General features: G+C 42.4%; 1 protein-coding gene across 3 annotated transcripts in view; it reads left to right on the top strand.

Moving 5' to 3' along the window:
- The window catches only part of ctdp1 (CTD (carboxy-terminal domain, RNA polymerase II, polypeptide A) phosphatase, subunit 1), a 54,896-nt gene that overhangs the window by 23,932 nt on the left and 6,400 nt on the right, over window positions 1-24,564 (top strand). For 2 of the 3 annotated variants that reach the window (XM_031853627.1, XM_031853626.1), the window contains exon 12: window positions 4,724-4,953. The exons of the other annotated variant lie outside the window; for it this stretch is intronic. In XM_031853627.1, coding sequence (XP_031709487.1) covers window positions 4,724-4,953 — 230 coding nt within the window. The remainder of the gene's footprint in view (window positions 1-4,723; window positions 4,954-24,564) is intronic. 3 annotated transcript variants of the gene reach the window in all.

Here is a 24,564-nt window from a genome sequence, read left to right as displayed (position 1 = left end):
AGTCATCTTTTCATTCAAGACAAATTAGAATGAACATATCATTAATTCAAATTCATTTGAACTCAACCCGTGTAGCCTAAAACTAAAAAGCTGACATTACTCGGCATAGAGCGTTCCCTTTATCCACCGATTATCCATCCATGACGTTGAATCCAAAAGTCTTCCACGTATTCCTGCTTAATCGGTTGCTATGATTGTAGTATCAGCCCGGCTACAGTAGCTACTTTTCTCCATTAAGGGTCAGCAAACAGAACAATAGCTTAGTTTACAAGACAACATGGCATACGATGAGTAAGACCAACCTATGCAATATTTAACCATGCCTACCGTCTACTTTACCATATTCCTTTGATTTGAAGACTGCATTGCATTGTGGTCTTTCTCTCTCTCTACTTGCATTTAACACAAGCACCAAGGGACATGTAGACCAAAAAAAACCCACAAATGTATAATAGATGGTGTTTAAAATGCTTCATAAATATAATATTAGCGAACTCTAAAATGAGATGATGAGAAAACTAGAGCACCAGACCTTTGTCTCGTCATGTGATGTTTGCATATTGATTACTCAAATAATCTGCCAGTGTATGTCTGATTCAGTATTTACAAAATCTGGATTTCTGAAAACTTTCCAACTGTTCTATCCCACAAAATGAAATGAAATCCGGATGCTACATGAGCAAATGAGTTGTGAATGATCATTATACACGGCAAGGTGAAGCTCTAGACACGGGTCAGTGCTCGTGTGACACCATGGGGGCCCTCAGAGACGTGGCTCATTAGGCCTGGGATCACAGGAGATCTAGCTCAGTCATCAGTCACAGTGATCTCAGCTCTCCCTCCGCCTTCAGGTATTGATCTCCCACATCCATGGTGAGATAGACTCCTCAGGCGGTACTGGAGACGACAAGCTTCTGCATGAGTCTGCAGAATATACAGGCTTATTAGGGAATATTTTTCATTTATTAAGATATAGTATCGCAGACTACGTTTTTTAAATTCATAAATTAGTTAAATATGAAAATATTCTTCATGTATCCTTTGGTCCATAACATGTAAGAATACAATAGAAAGTTCCCAAAGGCAAGGGTCACATTTCCAGATTGCTTGTTTTGGCCAAACCAGCATTTTAAAACCCAAAGATATTTGTGTTTAATATCATATTTGAGAAAAAGAACCAGCAAATTGTTACATATGAGAAGCTGGATTTAATTCACCTTTTGGCATTTGTACTAATGAAAATGACAAAAACGATTAATAGCCCAGAATGCAACAGTAATGGTGAAGTCATCGTTCTGTCGCAGTAAGCAGAGTGTGCGGTGCTGTCCGTGGTTCTGAAAATGTGAACTCATTTCACTGCCACAGTTTTTTTTTTTTAAAAGGCAGCGAGTTAGAAGACATCAAACCAGTGCGACAGAGTCAGGTTCAGTCAGCCATCATGGTGACACAACCAGCAAATTACTGCTCCCAGACAAGCCGCTGCATAATCCAAACCAGACTCAATCGCCGGTCCCTAAAGCGGGAGCGCTATGAATATTCCCCCTGCTCTTGTTTCCATCTGCTCACAGCCCCTGACAGAAATATCTTCAGTCATTTCACTGTGGCCAGATGTCCAGTTTGAGTCCTAAACATCCATTCTACCAGGAGCAATTCAGTCGGGATGTTTTTTCTAAGCCATACAGAATGAGTAAAGTACACCAGAGTCTCTGAATTAACTCTGAAGTATTTCATGTCTGAGCCTGTTCCTTTCCAAAGTAATGTTTTTCAGTGCAGCGTTATGTAACAACCCCTGACTAACGTTTGTGAAATGATGGTGAAAAGAAGCCAACATCTTCACATTTGCAGAGCCGCTGAAGAATGCTTGTCCTCAAAAGATGCTACAGTTCTTCCCTCAGGTGGAGTAAAGCTGTGAATTCTTGTTGTGGTTGTTAACGTCACTTGCCTTCTGAGTCAGTAGCTGTATGGCATTCGGCCTTTGATGCATGTGACTACAGGTATGAGCAAAGTGGCATCGGAGGCTTTTTGTGCTCCTGTTTTCACCGACCTCACCACTTTTTATGTGACTTTTCTTTTGTTGGTTGATTTACGAATAATGCAGTTTGCATTCGCTTCGTTTTGCCCGGTCCTCAGGGTGAGCTTTTTCTCTATAAACGTGAAGCCCTTATCTTCCTCTGGGCCCACATTAAATGACCACTCAATGGTTGTTACAGAGAGTGAAGCTTGTATCCCCGTCAGCTGGAATCCACTATAGACTGGTGAAGACGTGAGCTCTTTGTATAATAACACAGACAACGGAAATTCAGGACAATGAGCGCTGATTGACTGGCTGCATGGAAATGTGTCGAGCTCTCACAGTGAGTTTCTGCCTCACCTATTCTGCTGCTGATTTCTACTGGCAGGTATTCTACTGTGTCTCTTCCAAGTTACGTTAATGTACTTAGACATTAATGTTTTTCTTTTAAAGTCAGACCTAAGGGGAACTTTATCCTTTGCTTGCCTGAAACTTGCCTAACTGTCAGGGCTGGGTTGGGCTGGTACTCGATGCCTTTTAAGGTATCCACCGAAAGAACTCGGTACCAAGAAGTATCAAAACTAAATAGCGTTGACACACATTGTGTAGTGGACGTTTCCCCATTCTCTGATATTTCAATTTTGTTTAACACATGTATGGCAATAAATTGGGATAAAATTACAAAAATGTGTAGATTTTGAGGCACCAACTTGTCAAGGTGTAACAGACATTTAGTACGGAGTAAGATATGCAGGAACTCGATCAAATTCTCTTTCAGTTGGCCCCGGCTCTAGCTTAAACTCATCGCTCTGGGCATCAGCAGTTCACTGCTCCCACAGTAACAGCTCCTCCTAATTGCTGGCTTTCATTTAAAATGAATGACTGCCGGCTTCTTTTGTCACACATGAATCTTTCAGCAAAAGTAAGACCTCAGATAGTTTAACTTCACATTCAAAACTGGCCTACGTCCAGAGTTTAGGAGGGAAATCGTGATAGCTTTGCTGGACAGGAAACATCTAATCTGCTTTCGTTTTTATCGGTGTGTGTGTGTTGATGTGTTCATGTCCGCTCCATTATATTCAGCCTTTTTGTGCATAATAGGCGGATGATGAAACGATAATCAGCATCTTTCGGAGTGCAGAAAAAACACATTCCTCTCTTTCATGTTTGCTGTTCCGTCCTCTAACGGGGCTAAATCCAAAGTTCAGAACGTATCTAGTGCCTCCACACCCAGCCACCGGCTCCCAGCTAACCGTGCTAACAGCGCAAATAACGGCAACCGAGCTGATAGTGTTTACTGTTGGTCGGGACGGCTTTATCAGCTGTTGCATTACTCTACTATATCTTTACATAGATAATAGTTGTTTGCTGCTATATTGTTTCTCTGAATGTTGTATTGAGAACCTTTTAGCAACTGAAGCGTTGTGCTAAAAATGTATTCCATGCGCTGGAAGCACACATACTAAACTCTGCAGTGATGAGACCAATAACCTGACTGTAAAGTAGATGTGCGGGGGTGCCATGCTGTGCTTTGAAAAGTTTCACGGTGGTCTCTTTTCTTGGCCTTTGATTGCACCCAGGAAAAGGATGCTGATGACGGTGGGTTGTTAATGCACCCATTACTGCGATGGTTGTAAGAACCCTCCTGACATACTCAACTTCACATTTTATTTAAAGGGTTGTGATCGGAAGCAAAAATTGCTCCTCCGCCCAGATATTGTACGGTGCCTCAGTGGTATTTGTCAGCAGTAGATAAAAAGTTCTCTAATGCATACACAGAATGTGGAAGTGTTTTGCCCTTTTATATATATATATTTTGTGCTCAGAAAGTACTTTATACACTCTGGGAAAAAGTGTCAGAGAAGTTGACTTTTGTCCTGTTATTTGTTCTGCACATGAAGCCCTGTTTGCTCAAAAGTATGTCAGAGAAGTGTTCTTAACAATTTCCACTTTCATGCTTTACTTTTAAAGTCTACCTGAAATGTGAATTCTCCTCACTTAAACTTTAATGATACTGCAGCTACAAGGCACAGTTTTTTTTGTTATCAACTTTGTCATTTAACTCTCGGAGCAAGAAAGTAAATAAGCGTATCTCCTAAAATGTACTATTCCTTTAAGGGATCCTTATCATCGGTTGTACAGTATGTTGTGGGTTATGTTGATCTTTTAAAAATCTTTTACTTTTCAGTCTTTAGTTGCTTAAATGACACATTGTGAACTGTTTAATCACCTTCCCAGATTACAGAACATCATGTAACCCAATAATTTTGAGAAGGAAATCCACTTTCCAGATTTAATTTGATGATTAACTGGAAGGAAACAGGCTCAAGCACACAGTGAGACTTTAAGTAGATATTATTCATTAAATACATTTCATTAGTTTCTCTTTTATGACATCTTAAAAATAAGTAATAGTTTGGCTCTAATTTGGTGGATTTCTTTCATTTGTATTCAGTGGAATGAGAGAAAATAATTAATCTTATCTGCACTTCTGAGCGGTCCATATGCAAAGTGTGAGGATATTTTTGGCAGTTATGATATACATGTATGCATGCTGAAATTGTTAATATATCAGCGACACATCCATAAAGTAGAAAGAGGAATTGACTCTTTTGGTGCACTATATGCTGTTTGACACATTAGGCCTGTCCAAAGCTTAGAACAATATCTCACAAAAGCTCCCTCTTTAAACCCCACCCCCCCAAAAAACAGGTGGACGACATGTTGGGCGAGGAGAGCGACAACGAAAGTGAGGGCCCAGGGAAGGAGAAGCCAGGCAATGAGGAGGTGGAGGATGAAGGGGAGCAGCAGCAGTCAGGAGCTGGACGGATAGCAGCAGCAGCAGGAGGAGGAGGAGGAGGAGGAGGAGGAGAGCTTGGTCCTCAGGCGATGAGCGTAGATGAGAAGATCCAGACACCACCCAGTGAGGACGTTGTTAAGAGGTGAGACACAGAACACCATCTCAAAATCCATCCGTCTCGACACTCCGAGTCCTGTTTGTGTCTCGACCTCAGCTTCCCTTCTTAACGTCCCGGTGAAACCGACGTCTGAGTTCTATAAAACCAAAACAGAAGCTAACGATCTTGCATAAATACGTCCGGGGGTTGAGAATCCTCACAAATGTACTGTATAGTTCCAGGTCTTGCATCTACTTTGACTATTATCACAACGCAGCACTCCATCAGCCGTGCGGAGGCCAGACGGTCTGGTCCGTTGCGATGGAGACAAATTTGAAACAGACAGCAGGCAGTCGGAGAGTTGTGAACACATCGGAGAGTCTCTCACTGCTGACGGGTTAGGCCTGAGTTGAGCGCAGCTGACGGGTCGTTTCATTGTCTCTTCTGCATCCTTAGCCTCTAATATTTGCCCGTGCATTCATTAGAGATGTTGTGCGGTGTCTGTCAACATTCAGTAAGTAATCTCTCCTTTAGTCCAGACCAAAGTAAAACACCATGTCACAGCTACATTCACATCTCACCTAAATGTGCCGACGTCGCACAATCTCCTGACACACAGTTCTAAGTGCATTTCTACACTTATGGCTTCCGGTGTCATCATTGCAACTTTGCATAAGTTCCATACTTTTCTTCTTTTGGCATTTGTATAATATTGTTTCTCCTCTCTCCACACCTGAACATGTGACGAAGGGTGAGGACGCTGTCTCACTCTCGTCTTTTCTTCACTGTCAATCTCCTACTTTATATCTCTTTGAATACATTTTGCTAACCTGAATCTTAATAGACTTTGTTGCTTGCATCAGCGTTTTCTCTTATTTCTTTCATGCTCCTCTGAAAATGTGTCCAAAATAACACATTCACTCATTTGCATGTCCCTATGTAATAGACGCTCAATTATTTACTCTATAGCGAGCATTAAATTGAGATTTCGGCAACACTTTGTAATATCAATCAGTCATAATTGATTTATTGATTAAGTTAAATATTAAATAATGAACTAATCACCAACAAAACATTTTTAAACGTATGTAAATGATTAATAAGTGATACGGTAACATATCACAGATGTGCTGTCAGCCATCTTTAAACCTTTAGCAAATCATGAGTAAATAATATGATATAATGAGTAATTAGTTGATGCATCATGAATCACTGTGATCTGGGGAATAACGTGATTTGTGTTGTGTCATTTACATTACATTAACGATTGCTCCGTCCCAGCAGCCACTGCAGTGCCCTGCAGCAGTTAAACATGTCTTTAGTTACACCTGTGTCCAAGCGTCGGGTGTGACAACGATCTATTCAACTTTAACTCAATGTTTCACTGGAGAGTAGATGGAGGATAGGAGCCATCACACAAACAAAAAGTCACAGCCTGTAGTCCTCGGGTCCAAATGTTGAGCCACTGCACCTCTTTGATTTGATTTGGGTTTCATGTCTGCAACTCCATGTTCAGCCTCACTGCTCTGATAGCTGGAGCTTTAAAAAAAGCCTCAGCAGGCAGCAGCATGATGCCTCGTTTGGTGAGTGCCGGCCCGACACCTTTGGTTGCTGCTAATGAGTCGAGCCTGAAATATCCGTTATCTGTGTCGCTCGGTTGCTGTCGAGAGGCCTCCGGGTGTCCACCTCCAGTCAGTGCGTTGGTGCAGAGGAGCTACACATTGGTCAGGCAGCCTGACACACCGGGGGGGGGGGGCGAGTTTGATTCTGAAAGCTGAGGGGAAGTTAGCAGGTAGGTCTTGTCCAGTGACGTGGTCTAATATTATCACACCTCTGGCTTTCTCTTCTATCTATATTTGAACCCACTATGATGCCCTGACATGCTTGATACGGTTACATTTAACAGCTTTGTATGCGCTCCTCTGCATCAACCCTGCCTGACTAGTTTATACTTCCTTCTGTCTTTTTCTTTTCTTTTTGGTATATCTCATGGAAACTGGTTTGAATCAGTTCTCAAACATCAGTAGCGTGCACACTTATCTCTGCTCTACCTCACATATTCCTATAGGACCTCTGTACACACCGCAAAAAGAACCAACGTCCTCAGATGCTATAAGCAACAGAAAAATTAAAGATTCAAAAGCAGGAAAGACATGCTCGCAAAGCTATGTTGTACAGTTATGCAATTTATTTTCAACCACAAAGTTTACTTAAAGGCCTACTCAAACTAAAAATATAACTTCCTGATCCGTTGTGCATCCCTTATAACCTAGAATGAAGGACAAGTGAAAGCAATCAAAGGTAGTAGCCTTTTAACGGTCTCCTCCGGCTATTAAGTATTGCTCTTCCATAAGGGGCAGATTAAAAATACAATGTTTAAATTCCCAGAGATGGAAGCCGAGTTATTCTGACTTTTGTCTTTAGCATAAGTGACGCTCCAGAAACGCTGGATACTACATTTCCCATAATTCCACTTAATAGCATCTTTCTTCAGGAATAGTCTCTCATAGAGCTCAACAGTAAGTACTCAGAATGGAGGATTTGGATGATTAGCCATGATGTCGTGAGCCAGGTCTAGTTACTACAAATGTCAAACGTTTCTGTGCGTCTAACTTTAGTGAGAACCCACCTTTTTAATGTAGGAAGTATAATGTGTATTATTTAAGGATCGACACAGGTTACAGTGATGTTCTGTAGAGACGGAGTCTGCTTCGGGGTAATTCTCCTGTCTGTCTTGTCGCCCAGTGGGCCATTAGAGGCCGCGTGAGACTTTACAGAAGACGGCTTCCCGATCCCGACGTGACTCTGTGGGACCTCCGCTCCTCCAGGAGTCGTCTTAATAGTTGCCTTTCTGTCGTTCTCCATCCCCGGCTCCCCCACTTTCTTATATTTGGCACGAAATAGACATACATCTGTTGCTAAGATACCGCAGTGATGTGAGTGTCTCTGTTTTGTTCTCGCCATCATTCAGTGTCGGCTCCTGACTTTCTTTCTTGTAGAAACAATGTTGCTCCTATTTCTGCTCTGTCTCTGTATTTTGTGTTCTGTTAGGCAGCTAACAGCATGCAGATAATAACGTCTTTCTTATTTATTTCATTGTTTGTTATCTTATATTTTCCTAATCGAGATCCTCGCAGTTCAAGCGAGTAACCGTTAAGCAGTGCCATGTTTCCCAACGACCGGCGTTTGAGTCAGATCAAAAATAATTGGCTTCAACAGAGGAGATCCAAAGATGATTTGTATCCCTGCACATCGTTCTCTCAGACGGTTCCTTTCACGACATTGTTCGGCACGGTGTGTCCTATAAATCTGTTCACTCGGATCATTGCGTGCTCGGTCTTTATTCTTAAGACCCATGAATGCATGATGGGCTTGCAAGAATCTGCATCAGGATGATTCACGTTTTTGTTTGTTTGCCAATTTAAAGTATAGCTTTGTGTGTGTGTGTGTGTGTGTGTCCAAGCTTCTCCTTTCCTGAGCCAGCAGTGTGTGTTTTTTAGTGCATGTTGGTGCATGTGAGCGAGTCCACGGCCTGCGCTCTGCACTTCTCACACAGCGTTTACAGCTGACACCCACTATCCGGTTCCCCCTTCGGCAAACGCGGTTGGCTCTGTCTGCACTTTGCACTGTTGGCACCGTTCGCCTCAAGCTGCGTCGCCATGTTGAGAGCCCTAAAGAGGCAACAGAAATGCTCCCAATCTCGTATTATGCACCTTTTAAAGATTCAGGGTAGACCACTGATCACTTGTGTCATCTATGCAGTGATTGCATTTATGTATTTACTCCATTTGATCTTTTTGTGCAATGTGACATTATGTGGGATGGTGTAGCACCATACTCGGTTTATGAGGAGAGACTTCTGAGACCGCAGACTGATTAACAGCGAACGGAGGCTTCCAGCTGAGGATTAGTGAGTGGAGGAACTGTTGGTGCCAAGTGATGCATGGCTCAGGGATTTACTCCTAACTACTGCTACACTTTCACAGTCAAAAGTATCCTGAAAACATGTCTGCAGATGCATGTTTGTAGTGTTTCAGTGGCTGTCGGTGTCTACAGATTCGGTTGATTGAGTGATTTTGTTCTCTTAATTGGTAAAGATGAAGGACAGAAATCGTTGGGCACAATTAGCTGCTATGTTCTAGTCTTTTGAACACAATGAAGGTACCTGATTCACTAGGTGCCAGAGTGTTGACGCGAAAGTGCCAATTATGGGACTGTACCGCTTTTAGTCCGTCACAATATGGACGTACGGTTTGTGTTGGATGTCAGATGCTGAGGTATCAGGCACGACAAACATTTGTTACTTACGGCACGCGTTGTTCTGTCGTGACTTCTGCAGCAACTCGACCCGTTCAATGCTCAAATACATCTGCGGTTATCAGTTCTCCTCACTTTTAATTTCCCGTCCGTCAAAGGTGAGACGCATCTCTTCAGATGCTCCATCACACCGCTTTCCCCACACACTGTTTCTCTGGAGTGTGTAGAGTGAAAATGAAAGTGTGAAACTTGTCAGCCTGAGTGAGCACGTTATTACAACATCGCCAGAGCGGAGGTGATGAAGGAGGCCAATGGGGTCGTAAAGTTTTCCATTCAGGATGACAAATTCAAGATGTGTTTCATCTTTTTCTGACCCCTATTCGTTGGATGTGTTTCGAACTCGATGTTTTCCAGTTTCTTGCACTTCATGCGTGGTCTCCCATGTATTTCTTGTGTGTATCTGTTCGTACGACATAGAAGATGAGAAGGCTGTTGTGTTCTTCATCAACCACACACACATAAATGTGGACACAAACGTATGTTCCGGTCTTCAGTCTGGGAAGTGTGACAGAAAGGGCTTTACAGTGGAGCCGTGCCATGTTTATGTTTACTCTAGCACATTCTTTTCAGAGAGGCTGTTCTTTAATCATTTAGACAAATATGAACCACTTTTTTCATACGTATAAAATTGCAATTTTTGGAGCCAAAAGAAAGACGTTGTCGTCTAAATAAAATTACCACATAGTATAACTTAAGAGCTTCTAGAAATATTATTTCAAATGTTAAAAATAGATTGTTTTTACTGACTTCAAGTCAAACGTCTCATGTTTGATGCTGAGCGAGTAGTTTACAGTCGGTTGCTGCTGTTACATCGTTTTGTTTTTTTTGTCAAATTTCTACAAAAACATAAAAGCACGAATACAGACATTCATGTTAGAAATGAAAACCTGCGCCTTTCACAGCGCAGGAACTTGACACTTGTGCTGTGGTTTAAAATAATCAAACATCCCGATTCAGGGAGGTAATTGACGACAGAAGTCCCTCAGCTCAGTCTGAGAAGTGTTCTTTTAAAAGTTCCTGAAACGATTTGTGCCCTCTCATTAATGTCAGAATCAAAGGTCGGCGGGGCAGCAGAGCATGAAGTCACGTCGTCTTTTTGACTGCACCCACTGTGTGATATCAAAGAGGTGCTTATTAATGCTGTTAATGAAACACAGAGCAGCAAAACGCCCCGGGTCTACCGAGAATAACTTTTTTTTTTCTCACTATGTTACTTCCCTGTTAGTCACTCATTGTCCATTTCTTTTGTGGCAACCCAGACTTAAGTATAAACCTTTTGAATAGATGTTTGACTCTAGTGGAGGATAAAAGCTAATTATGCTCCACTTTGTCACAATTTAAGGATTAATAGTCCTGATTTGCACTCTTTATCCCCATTAGCAAGTTTTTGGTAAGCTGAGGAGGGCTGTCTGTAGTTCCAGTGGGATCAAGGCTGTGGATTGCCAGATGTTGAGAAAGGATTTTATTGTTAATTGTTTTATCATAAAGCCGTTATCGGTGTAGTCACAGACCTGTAGGCTTTTGGACAAGCCTTTCTGAAGGCTTCTGATAATGAAGCCAGAGGACAATGAGCAATGAGCTTGTTGCAACGTCTCTCTCATTCTCCAACTTCTGCGATGCCCCAGATTCCCCTTTGGGATTAATTCAATTAATTTGGCATAACATATACTCAGATTTCACTTATGTTATCACATGAGCGTTTACATTTTGTCCGTAAGCTGTGAGAGCAGCTGAGGAATGTAACGTGAGAAGGCTCTTAAGCTCTCTTGCAGACGGCCCATTTGGTTTACAACATAAGATTGGGCAGAATGAAATGGAAAATATATCGAATTGCAATTTTGCTGACCACAGTTGCGATAGCAATTCAGATTATTTTCTGCGATTTAAAATGCCTGGCCTAGAGAGTATTACACATGATCTATCCTGTGATTGAAGTAATAAATGTAGCCATGAAATGTTCTGTTCAATACATAAAATGACAGGAAAAGTGAAAGATGGCCATCGAAAGATGCACCAATTGCAATTTTCGTGGCCATTAATAAACTCTGACCTGCCGGTGTTCTTTCAAGAACTACAAGTGACAGAGAGGCTCCAGGCAAACTTTTAACCACCTCCAGACGTCAGTCTAAACCATCAAAACTAACCCATCTACAGCGGTTATTTGCATCAAAACATATAAAAGTAAAACTATCACATCACATGCGGCATGGCCATTCAAACCGTGCATCTCTGTGCCCATCACACTGTTTTGACTTAAATGCTCACTCCGTCTAATAGTTCAAATCTAAAAGATGTTTAATTTATTAAAACTGAAATCCTCATACTTTGGAACCTTAGAACAAGGAGAGCTTCATAAATTACTCAACTTATCAAATATTTATTTTGTAATTTTGTCTTGATTGATTAATTGATTATCAAATTGTTTCACCAGTATTGACATTACTCAGTATGTATAGTTCATAAATAACCATTACATTTAAATAAGTGGCAGTATACCGTATATATCACAAACTGCTTCACATGGAAGGGCTGAATTCGACACTGCTGGAGCCATTAGTCATCATAGCTTTAAGGTCAGCAACTAAAATATTTTCACCACTTACAGCTTAAGACATTACAATGTAGTGAATGAGCATTGCAGTTGAAAGTCCTACGAGAAAATGCACATTCATTAATAATTCTGTCACAATTAGGAATTTAAGCTCTACTTTGACACGGCGTATAACTGCCCTGCTTGCATATTATTTTACTCCCCTATTTGTCCCCTCTTGGGTTGTAAGTTAATGGTTGTTTGACGCTCGTCAACATTAATATTTCATTCTCATGAATCTGACTCGGAGCAAGGTTTCTGCTTTCACAAAATCAAGCTAAGAAAAGCAAAGAGACCACAGGTCTGAGTGGCCGTACAGTCTGAACCAGAAGGTGCTTAGTCAGCTTGTCCTTGAGTTACATGTTGTTTGGCCGAATGGTGCATGTCCACTTTCTCTCCGTGGATGTTGTTGGTGCCACAGCAATAAGCCGGAGGCACATTTTGTTTTAGAAATGAGCCGCTGTCGGTAAACTAAAGGGAAAACGGCACACCTCAGCAGATTTTGAGCCATTCGTTGTTTGTGCTGATTTAGCAATGTGTGTAGATGAATTATCAAAGCTTTTACATCGGTGGTTCTACATGCATACGTAAGTAGCCGGGAGACTTCTCGTGGCCTGACGCTCTCGAGGGCGATGTGCTTTTCTTTCTTTCAAATACCTCCAGAAGTTTTAGCTTTTTCAGAGCGGTTGAACTGGTCTCCGAGCAGTGCAGAACAGCATTGCCTTTTTGGCCCTGCTGTCATGCTTTTCTGTCAAACTTCTGGCCGGTATGATCATGAAAAAAATAGTAAACTGCATTCTGTGTAGTGTTGAAAAGTTTAATTTGAAGACTGCAGAAATACTGTGTTTTTTGAGTGCTGATGTTGCTCTGGACACAGTTGTCGTCTCTTCTAAAAGTGTGCTGTAGGCTCAAGGACGGCTGCCACTCATGTACATTTTACCAAATGTTGTACCTTAAATTAGTGGTCACACTTAATATGGCCGCTCTCTAAGTTGTATATACGCGTCTCATTGGCATCTGGTGTACCGCGCTGCTAATCTCTATGAACAGATTCTGCGTTCATGCGGAAGAGCTCTGGTTTGCAGCACACCTTGATGAACGGTGGCCCCTGGTGTGAAAAGTAATTCCTCTCTTCCGTATCTGTGAACCAGAATAACCGTTCTCTCCCACCAGTTCTGCTTCCCAGCATTCATTTCTCATCTCTCTCACGCTGGCATCATCACTTCATTTCTTGGTTCGGGGTTGTATTTCCAGCAGCAAGTACAGCCTGTTGTTCCTGGCATCCGAGATTCATTAGAGGGAAATTGCTTGAAACGTTGGGCAGTTTGTCAGGAGCATCAAGAAAATAACACTTATTAATGCAGAAATAGTTTCGTTGTATTACATGGAGGCTACTGCTGCTCTCATAAAGAGGAGGCAGCAGTCCAATCAAAGCCCCCGATACAAACACAGAACCTATTGCATCCCCATCTACACACTGAAACTAAATCCACCTCATCCTTAGCACTGCTTTCAGATGTCCCTTGTTCCAACGGAAAGCCAATTCATTGTGCAGACACCACACGGCACCACTTTCTTGTTCTTTGTTCGATAAAGTGCAAATTGTCTTCCAGGGGGAAATGTTTCACCTCTATGTTCTCCTGACGGCTCGGGTTATGCAGGCTCCACACCTCCGTCCTGGTGACGATTTGGACCTGATGAAACCACTCCGGCTGATTGCACCATTGTTTGGTGGGGTCATGTCTGTGCAGGACCCACAAAAAACCGATTTGCAGAGTGTTAAACTGACGACTCCGAGAACTGAAATCATCCTGTGTGACGTCAGTAAGCTCACGTGCTCACGTCTGCCAACCCCGGCCGGTCTGTGATGCTTCATGCAACAAAAAGAAAAAGCCCCTGTGAGAAGAGAGGCAGAAGATCCAACAGGACAGAGCACTTTGTCATTCTCTGTGCAGGAGACATTTTTATTCTCTACATGTGATTTCTGTTCAAATAAGGCAAATCCACAGGATCTCAGTGAGGGTGAAATGGACATGTAAGAATTGTAATTTAGGCCACAAAGAGTTGTGTTCACACATCAACCTCTATACATCTCTTTACATGATCTGTGAGGGTTTTCCAACTAATAATGACACAGAGCTACTACAATAGTGGCATTAGTTCTTCGGGGGAGTTTTGTCTTCAGTTCTTATTGCAATTGCATAGAATTATGCAAAAATGGGACTAAATGTTGATCAGGAGTCAGTTTGGGGACATCTTTGCTGTCAGTCACAGGAGTAGAATCAGGTTTTCTCTGCAACTGTATTTAGACAGTTGGTGTTTCAAAATTACCAAGTGGCACTTTAAGTCTAAATCCCTCGTTGACATCCTTAAAATGAATGCTCAATGTAAACCCACTCCCTGAATCTCACTGCAGTCTTGCTGACTGTCAGTTAAGACTTGTTTGTTTGTAGTGAACCCTGAGCGCCCACCAGAACTCAAATATCCCCAATTAAATAATGGATGCTTTCACACCGTGGAAGTTCTCCAGTGTCAACCTTTCTCAATAAACACGATGTGCAGCCACAGTAAATTACCATAATTGACATTCATCATCTCATCAAATTGCAATGCAGCGGCCCCCTCACAGCTTAGCCAATATGACTCCAGCTCATTCTGTTGTGGCCTGCTCATAAGTGCCACTTAAAATAAGACAAAATGAGCTTTCCACATTCTGTGCAAAATCTATTCTTTGAGAGTTTATTTGAAAAAGGGCTAAACAAGAAACACACACACACACTCTGTGATTCATGATGTTTACAGATGCTCTCGATCGGTAATGGCGTGGTTACATAACACGATGAGCCGTGTTCCCATTTTTTTTTTATCCCTCCACATGTGTAAGTAAACATTCATAATTGCATCTGAGGGAGAGCATACCGCTGATCATCTAATCAACTCTATTAGCGGGAAAATAAACTTCACCCGGATCTTAAAACGTTCCGCCTTTGTTTCGGCATAAAATGCCGTCGAACCACCGAAAAACCAGATTATTTAAATCCCACGGCTTATCTTCTTCCTCTGCAAACAGCAGAGCAGAAGAAACAACGTGGTCCAGTGCGGTTGCACTTATCAGCATTTGCCGCCTTTTGTTCAGTGTGTGCTTTGACCGAGATAAAAGGGAAAAATAAAAGTACAGCCCATCTTGGCGTACTGTGAATTGGGCTCTCTCGCTTTCTTCCGTCGCTCTTTTCTCCAACCCCGTGTACCTTTTGTTATTCATATTCTCCTGTTCTATTTTATTCTTCTTCTCCAGGGATAGTTTTCTGTGTGGTGCTGGTAGTATAGCACCATGCCCTCATACTGGGGATTAACAGAACGCCTTGTGTATATGGACTGCATGTTCTCATGAAATGTCCTTATTTTACTGCTTTTAATCATTCAGTGTGAAATCTCAAATCCTTGGCAGAGCCCGTTATGCAATTATTGTTAATCTTTCCTGTATTTCTCAGGTTATTTGTAGGCATTATACTTCAAGCAGTGTAAAAACAATTACCTTTCTACCGTATGAAGGCTGTAAAGAATTCCAATGTATTATGACATTGTATATTCTAATTATTGGCTTTCTTTGCAAAAGGTTGTTTTTTTTCCCTACTGAGTTGATTTAACAGAGCAACAACCTACACATCTAGAGACCTTCTTCCAACAGTGACTGCTCAATTTGAATTCGCCGTGCAGATAAGCGGTGAGAGCTTCTGCCAGTTAACACGGGAGCTGGAAGCACGTTGGCTGAGCTCCGCTGCTGATAGCATCATTCCGTGCCTTCTGTTACTGTTATCCTCTGTGAATGTGTTCTTGGTCGTAACACAACACGCACTAATCTTTGCTGAATAAGTCAGCCCAGAAAGAAACAACAAATGTCTTAATTCACAATTTCCTCTCATGTAGTTTTCAAAATCTCAGCTTGTTTTTTGCCTCCTAGACTAAATACAGGCTGCACTATCTTCTTGGTAGAGATGAATAAAGTAATATTTAAGTTTGGAACAAGTATTTCAAACCTCTACAACATCTTTCTAGATGTATATATATTTTCATATGTGAGGGTGAAGTCATGATTTGGATGTTTGAAGCTGCCGTCTACGTTTCTCCACATTAAATATAGTCTCATGCTCTTTGCTAGATGTAAAGAAATTGCCAATAAAGGTTCATTGTGATGTTCATTACATTTGAGTATCTGGTGCGTGAAACGGCTCACTCCTCATTTTCTAATGGGAAATATTCTAAAGGAAAATAAGACTTGTCTAAAAGCCTGTACAGCAAGTTAGACTCCATGAGCTTTCCAATTAGAACGTCTGTACCCGAGGGCCATGTTGTGGGTAATTGTTTTTAAGAATTAGACCCCTTAAGACTGCTGTAATAGCACTTCATCGCTCCAGTATGTGCTCAAATTATTCTATTTGCATTCTTGAACACTGTTTCCAGCTCATAGATAGACGTGACTTTGTCGTACCACAGCTTCTTTTTTTTTTTTTAATTTTAATCGCTCTCTCTCTGTGAAGACGGAGCTCCTGTATCTGTCCCCCCGCTGCTGGGCACGTTGCTTCCTGCAGATTAATTAAATGTACGCCATTACAGCTGGAATTTATGCAGGTGTCGGACGGTGTGAAGCAAACAGCTTAATTGAATTTAGCTTGTCATTTAAAATGGTGTTTCCTCGTCATCTGATTTATGTCCAAACAAAGCTGGCTGCACTTTTGTGTTGTGTGAAATGCAGTGGGAGCTGCTTCGGGTACGCTGGGCTCTGTGATTATGTGATTTGTCAGGTACGGACACTATTCGGCAGCTGTAGCCTGCGCTGCTGTTTCAGTGAACAAAGCCTCCATTTCCTTCTGCCATGTATTCAGACAAGCGGCTGCTGGAAAGGTGGATTGCAGTTTGTTGGAGTTGCTATAAGGTCAGCGGTCAGATTTGTTGGTAAGTTGTGTGAGTGTGCACAGTGCTTCCCCCAAGACATCAACCGTTGCAGGACTGTAGAGCAGGGTTTGTTGCTGGATGGTTGAAAACTGGAACTCTGCTACAGCAGATGTTGCCCATTAACGCCCTACTAACACATCTGCATTGTGGAACTATTTAAGCTCAATCGCAGGTATATCCGTTTTAGCGTAAGTATCCGCCAATAAGTGACTACTTTGCAGCACAGACCTGTTTGAGGTGATTTAGAAATACTGATTACAAACCGCATGGTTAACAACATCTTCTACCACAGGGTCACATTGTTGCATCGTAGCAGACAGGTGGGGGTTAGAGTTCAGGTGTTTGCAATGTTTGGACTCTTCAATAGTAAGAGGAAAACGAATGTATACATCTGTGTTACAAAAGAAGGAAATTTTTTCATCCACAGAGATTTTTTAGGATATTCTAAAGTACAACAGCAGCACCTGCACCTCCCTCATCATTTCCACTGAGATGCCCTTGAGCAAGCCTCCGAAGTCCCGACTGCTCATGTGGTCAACAGATGATTTTATAGATAATATATATCGCCTTTAAAAACAGTTTCAAAGTTCTTTACAATGAGGCAAATATACATGTAGATAAATAACTGTCTAAGAGGAGTAATTGATGGCGTTTTGAACAGACATGGATGTAAACTGGAACTTATCTGGTTGGCGGAGGCACACAGCCCCGAGGCTGAAAGTCTAGCTGTAAAGTTATTCAGTGCTTTCAGTCTCGATCAAATATGTGAAACTGTTCTTTCTGCTCCTCCGCTGTTCTTTCCTGCTCTACCATTATGTTTTCCTGACAGCTCCCGGAGTTGTAACTCACATAAAACACTATAAGTGACGGTATTTGTGCTCCATTTCACAGTTTATCGGTGTTGGAAGATGGTTTTTCACCTTTTTATTGGTTTACGCAGTGTGGCGTGGAGCGCCGCAACTAAAAGCCTTCAAGGTATTCATAAGTACTGTGTGAGTAAACCGTGTGAATGTGTTGGGAGCGATAACGGAGTCGATCAGTCCATCACTCTGGCTCACAGGACATTCTGTCTGGCGACACACGGCCGTCCTGTTAAACTGCCAATGAAGCCTGACACCTGAGTCCCGACAGGTGCCTTGAAAAGATGCCACATGTATCATGGGTTTAAAAGACACCGACAGCGGTCCGCTTTGCTCGGCTTCCCCTTGTGAGCACTCTGAATCCAACAGTATGTGATTTTTCCAGCGGAGCAGCACAGTGAAGCGGCACAATGATCCCGGCGCTCCCTAATAAACAAAGCTCAGCGGTGCGAGAGAGGCGGCAGGCTGTGTGGGATAGGAATGCTTAGTCAGCCTTTTCATATATTTGAAAAGAGGAGGAATACATAAGTAGAAAAAATAAAAAATAAAACTGCAAGTAATCTGACCCAGTTTCCTGCTGGCTCGTGGCTCCAACCTGGTGACGCAGGCAGTTTTTCTATTTATGCTCCTGGTTCGGATTGATCTCGCTGTGAAGCAAAGAGATGCATCTCAGGGGGAGGCTGGCCCATTGTTTATCACACGGACGTAAGCTATTATTCCTCACACACAGAAGGAAAATCAGCTTTTGCTCTGCATGTGATGACCTTTATTCTCCAACTTTATGCACCTCTGTCACATGTTACCAGGGTATGTACACAGTGCATATGAAGGGTTATTCTGTGAGAAAATGTAGTTTTTTCTGGATGTGCATTAAGTCAATATATATATATATATATATATATATATATATACCATGACTACGATGAGTGTGAGTCATGAAGAAACATACCCCACAGCCTTAACAGTGGCACATTGTGCACCATTGATGTTTTGTGTTGAAACGACACAAGGAGGCTGCGTTGGTGTGGGCTTCAGGTACCAATGAGACATACATACAGTGACGCATACACGGGTTTGGAGGCTTAAGGGCTTGCAAACCTTTGCTTCGATTTTAATTCGTTTAAATGTAATCCTCACGATTATCGGAGTGGTTTTCAGAGGCGCAGTCTGTACGCACAATGCTGTTTGGCTTTGACTTCATATTCGTTGAACTTTCACTTGTAGATTTGCACCGTTGACCAATAGCAAGCCTTCTTGACTTCAAAATGGAGAAAGCTACCGTAGCATATTAGCTGTGTTGCGGTCCTTTATGTTTTATTTTACTTTCGGAGTGTTATCTACTTCATCGATGGTACAAAGACGTCTTATGAACAAACTGTGTGAACTCATTGTAATTCCCATTGATAGCAAGCTAAATTAATAAGCTAACACGTTTGCTAATTGACTGATATGTGCTCCACCAGGACTTGAAACTTGGAAACTCATTTGATAATTCCCCCACATTGAGTACATTTTGTAATTGTCCAAATGGTAAAGAAACGTCATGAAACGGCTGAATGGATGTTTTCTCCCACCTCTAATTACATCCCGTTCTAACCTTAATCATGCTCTTTAAGTCAAAACAACCCGACTTAACAAAACAAAAGCCTCATTATGAATGTCAAAAATTCAAATCTTCACCCACCGCTGATTGAGGGCCTGAGTTTGGTCTCTGCATCGAGCTCATTATGGAGGAATAAATGACCTTCGTCAATAGACAGCTGCCAACAATAGAGGTGTGGACACAGGACTACCTCATTAGGTGCCACCTCGTCATAGCTGGGCAATTAGGACATTCTTTGCGCTCAGCGCTCTCCGTCCGCTGCATGTACTGATGAGGAGAACATGGGCCGTGGGAGTATCAAAGCAGTCGTGGTTTTAAGGCTTCACATTAACGTCCAAAATCTGAGGATTTTATTTGAGCTCTGATGGCAGTGTTCATAATGCAGCATGTACCTCTTCTTGATTAGCCTCGGTAAAGTGAACCTTATCAAGATCCTTCCCTCTGGCATCTGGAAACCCCCCCCTTCCTATTTCAACCCTCAGATGAGAGGTTACAAATTCACTTCCATGTCCAATCAAAGAACATCCATCCAAGTTTCATGCCTCAGCAGGTGTCCCGCTTCAGACGGAGCGGAGCGGATCCCAGTATTACAGCTTTGAATCAACATCATAATCACATCAGACTCATTGTATGAACTCAAGGGAAACCACACAGAGACAGTATTTCTTTTCTTTAGTATATATGTGTAGGGAGTGGATATCTAGCAATGCACCAACATGTTGAAATCTAGATTTTAACACAGTTATTTTGGCTAATGCTCTCCCCTTGAAAGGCCACAATGATTTTTGTTTTGTCTCTTAAATTCAGATAGTAAGCTGCACTGAAGGTTTATGTTTATAGGTACAATCAATGCTCATTCTGATCAGCTTCATTTCACTGTGTTTGCTGACATGGCACTCTTAGAATAATAGTTGAGACAATTTGGGAAATCTGCTTATTTGCTTTCTTGCCGAGAGTCGGAGGAGAAAACCGATACTGACACACTCCTCTAACTCTAGAGCTATATCAACTTAAACTTTCCAGTCACACAGTATATTGATGAACTCCGTCATCTGTCTCCTACCAGTCACCACCGTTTTGCTGACTCGATTCTTGACACAACCCCTGAACAACATAGATTAACTTTGCACTTTTCCAAGTGACCGGTCTGAACATATGAACCCCGATGAAAGAACGAACATGTGAATCAAGTGAAGCGTGCTAATACACATTGATTACTTGATGCGAGTTTCCATCGCCACCAAAGGGCATGTACAGAGCTGTCTGAGCTTCGGATAGAGCCTAACCTGTCATTGTCTGCTCGCTTGAATATTTATGAGATGTGAGAGACGAAGCAGACAGCCGGGAATAACGGGGTTGTTTGCATACTTCCGGTAAAGTCTAGCGATGGAAAGCCCCAAAGCAAAAACTCAAATATCTTATGAGCAGGGAACAATATGAGCATACAAATGAATAAAGCAGCTTTGGAGCTGGCCCAAACAGAACTTCCTTTGACATTTTATTGTTGTTTATTTGCGCATTAACCGCGCTGTCACAAGGATCTACTAGTTGACGGGATATACGTCTACAGAGAAAAAGAAGTGTCTCGTATGAAAGGACGCCCGGGAGCTTTAATGTGATCCTGCTGCCTGTGGCTGAGCCAGCGATGGGGGTGGTTTGATGCAGACATGGGTGACTGGGGAGATATAAATGACACTGACAGTGAATCACACAGTTGAAAAGCTGCATCACACCTTTGTCACACTCGTTGCTCGGGGACGTTACCTTGGCAAGGGTGGGTTTTTTTTCTGCATGTGTAGGCTAGTCTAGTACAGTCTAGTGAAACTTTGTGAAGGACAATAACACTAATTCACCTTTATTTTAATATCCAAACTGCTACTGGTTTATATGCAATACAGCAAGTATTCAGTCCAGTCTAATGTTAAATCACGGCTTCACAATGTCTCCAGTCGGTCCTAAAACAATATTAACGTACCCATATGTACATAAACGGATATTGCTTGCTGTAATGATTTCAAGACTTCCAAATGATGGGCAGCAAAATCTACCGTCTCTGTTCAACTGAACCTAATATCAAGCTTCTGCATTTGGCATTAGATCTCCTCTGTGTGCAGCGCTGAGTCACAGCAGAGGGATCGTAACACAAAGAGGGAATTCTGCTTTAAAAAGACCAACTTTGGAATACATCCACTTTATTTTTGTAGCTCGCGCTGCTGAAGCCTCATAAAACTTCACCTGACATTCACCATCAGTGTGCGGAATGCCTGGTGGCAATTGGGGGGGGGGGGGGGTCTTGTCAAAAGGCACTGGACCAAATTGATCCAAAATTCAGCACGTGCTGTAAAACAACATCTGTCATCGCTTTGTTTTCTGACACAAGCACATCAAATCTCCTCCATCAGCCTTAAAAAGAACTCCAACGTCGCCATTTGTGTTGAGAGCTTGTTGTTGCACCGTCGTGCATTTCCGCCTCTCATTTCCTTGCAACGCCGTTGAACGTCTGCTTGTTGTTGAAACCTCGTTAAGCAAAACTGACACGTCCCTCGTGAAGAAGGAAAAAACAACACCACACACACAACGGCGCTCGTCCTTTTGGCCTCCTGTTTGTCAGTTTTCATAGTAAGATAATCTAATTCAGGAGCAGGGGGAGATGAGCGCTGATCGTTTCACTGCACCGCTTATCAGCTCGCTGCATTATGGAGCTGTTAGAAGCATGAGGGACGGGAGGGGATGCATCTAACTACAACTGTATTTGACACATCTGCTGTCTATGATATGAGATAATGGGGGGAGAGGGAGCGATGATACGGGACGGAGGTGACCTGGAGTATCCCTTCTGCCCTTGTTAGACTACATTTAATAACTCGCTAACCGCCTTTTTTGGCGGCTGATACAGAGACAGCAGCTGCTTTTGTCACTAATTACTTCATATGAATGGAAAACAATTGAGAAGTGTGAAAAGATGTAGCACTGCTCTTCCTCGTGGGGAGTTATTCGTGTCCTTGTTTCAGTGAGATCTCTTGATCTTGATGAGGTCAGTGCATGTTGACCCCCCTACACCAGAGGAAACTCTGCAGGGGAACCCAGAAGGTCAGAGTCCCAAACGCTTAGTTCATTATTTAGTTCATTACCTCCACTCGCCCATGCTCCGTTTCCTCCTCTTTCACACTTTATTTCCTCCATTTGCCTCTTTTACTCCCTCTCTCCCTCGGCCCCTCCTTCCCTTCTTGCTGTAAGCAGAGTTGTCAGAAGCGTTTGAAGTCTCTTTTTGCAGGGCTTCCTCCTCTCCTCGTCTTTCTCTGCCTCCTTCCTCAACCGATGCCTAGGGTGGCGTTCACAGCCTCAGACTTCAGTAAGAGCTCACTTCTTCATCAGAAGTGATAGTTACTCGGTGTGGGCAGATTAAACCGTAGTCTAGCCTGATATGTAGCGTCTTTGCTCATCGTAGCCCTTCTGAACGCTCCCTTGCTGTCTGGACGTAAACACACAGTCTGGTAGAAATGTATCTCGTGTTGCCTGACTTATATCAGTCATTTTATATCACTTATGTATCTCTAACGATGCGTTTAGGCGGCTGTAGCTGCAGGCTGTTTGTTCACCAGCCAGGCGCTCTGTGGCGTTGTCCTCTCGTCTCCCCTTAATGCAATCACACTCCCATAGCGCAAACAGATAATAACATCTCCAAGTGATGACCTTAACATCCCTGTCTATAGTAACCGACACCTTATTACCTTTTTTGCCCCCACAAAACAGACATTTGTGCCATATTTGTGACATAATTTCGAAAACCATCTGGAGAGAGCAGGAAATGTGACATGTCACCAATAAATCAGTAGATCTGGTCCTCCGTTTTCACCCAAATTGAGCTCCTAATAGTTGCATAAATAACCAGAAGTGCAGTTGGTGATTACGACCTGACGGGTCGGCCTGCTGGGCCTCTTGTGTCGTTGACAGCAGCTTGATTTTTAAAGTGCTCTCTCGGGGCTTGGGGCCGACCTTCCTCTTGACTCGAGTCATTCAACGTTTTACAACTTCCGGACAGGCCAGTGTTTCTGTATAGTTAACAGTAAGTGGGCTTGTACTTGTGTAGCACTTTTCTTGTCTTCCGAGCACTCGAAGAGCTTTAACACTTCATGTCATCGTTCACCCATTCACTCCCATTCATACGCTGATGACAGGGGCTGCCATGCAAAGTGCCACCTGTCCATCAGGACTTTAACTAACCATTCCTACCCGTTCATACACCGCAGGCACAGTTTACGGGAGCAATTTGGGTTTAAGTGTCGTCACCCATCGATGTGGACTATTGGAGCCGGGGATCGATCCTCTAAATGAAGAAACAAATGTAAATTGTATATTTGTTTGATGATCAGAAAAATACTGGACCTTAAATTCAAAAGGATTGCTGCGACGCACAGATTCATTGAATCACTGTACGTGATAGAAACTCTGAAAGTGGTTATGACATGGATCGATTTTTGGAGTAATATGCAGTTAAAACCTTTAATGGCATCATTGTGGGACAAGGGAAACGATTATAGACTGTAACAACAGTCTGTGACGTTAGTTCAAGCCATTTTCTCAAGATAAATCTACGAGTTGCCCCAGACCTACAATTGCAGCAACTTGCTGAATTTGTGATGGCAGATTATTCTTGACAGCCCCATTTTCATCTTTTACTGATTCTATTGCTGCGCAAAGCGCTTCTGGAAGCCTCAGCTTCCGCTTGTTTTGTCTCTCACGCTTGTGAAGTGTTTCACTTTCATCTCCTCAAAGTTGGTTTGTGGCTCAGACACTTAAAACAACAGGACTGTATTCTGTGAAGAGGGAGTGGAGTGTTGAACTACACTGACAGCTTAAAAAAGACCCTTAAAAAGATCAGTATCTGTCACAATGCCCATTCAGCGGTTTTGAAAGGGTGCGTCCCTGATTCTCACCAGAATTAGGATGAAACCTCTTCATCTGGTGAGAAGATCCAGCTCTGCTTCTCCTCCTGCAATATTTTCATCTATTCTTTAACCATTTATTGCCTGAACAGCACTATTTAGTATCTAAATGAAAATGTAAGTCGTAAAACTTCAATTTTAAGTCAAAACAATAACATTCATCGTAGATTATTCTATCTAAAGTGTGTTTGTTAACCCCCCCCTTGTAGCATTGCAGTTTAACAGCATTTAAAACCAGCACAGATCTAATAACAGTGGATTACAACTGAAGCTGGCGTGAGTGAACGTGCTGGAAGTGTTTGTCTGTTTCTGTGGGCGGTTGGATTAATAGATGAGGATTTAGATTGGATGAAATGATGCGAAGCAGAAAGCATCGGAGGAACGCGC

The sequence above is a fragment of the Anarrhichthys ocellatus genome, unplaced genomic scaffold, assembly GCF_004355925.1.
Source record: "Anarrhichthys ocellatus isolate YVR2014 unplaced genomic scaffold, GSC_Weel_1.0 scaffold14, whole genome shotgun sequence".
Taxonomy (NCBI): Eukaryota; Metazoa; Chordata; class Actinopteri; order Perciformes; family Anarhichadidae; genus Anarrhichthys; species Anarrhichthys ocellatus.
The sequence above is the reverse complement of the archived record's forward strand: the minus strand, read 5'-3'. Positions and strand labels throughout refer to the sequence as shown.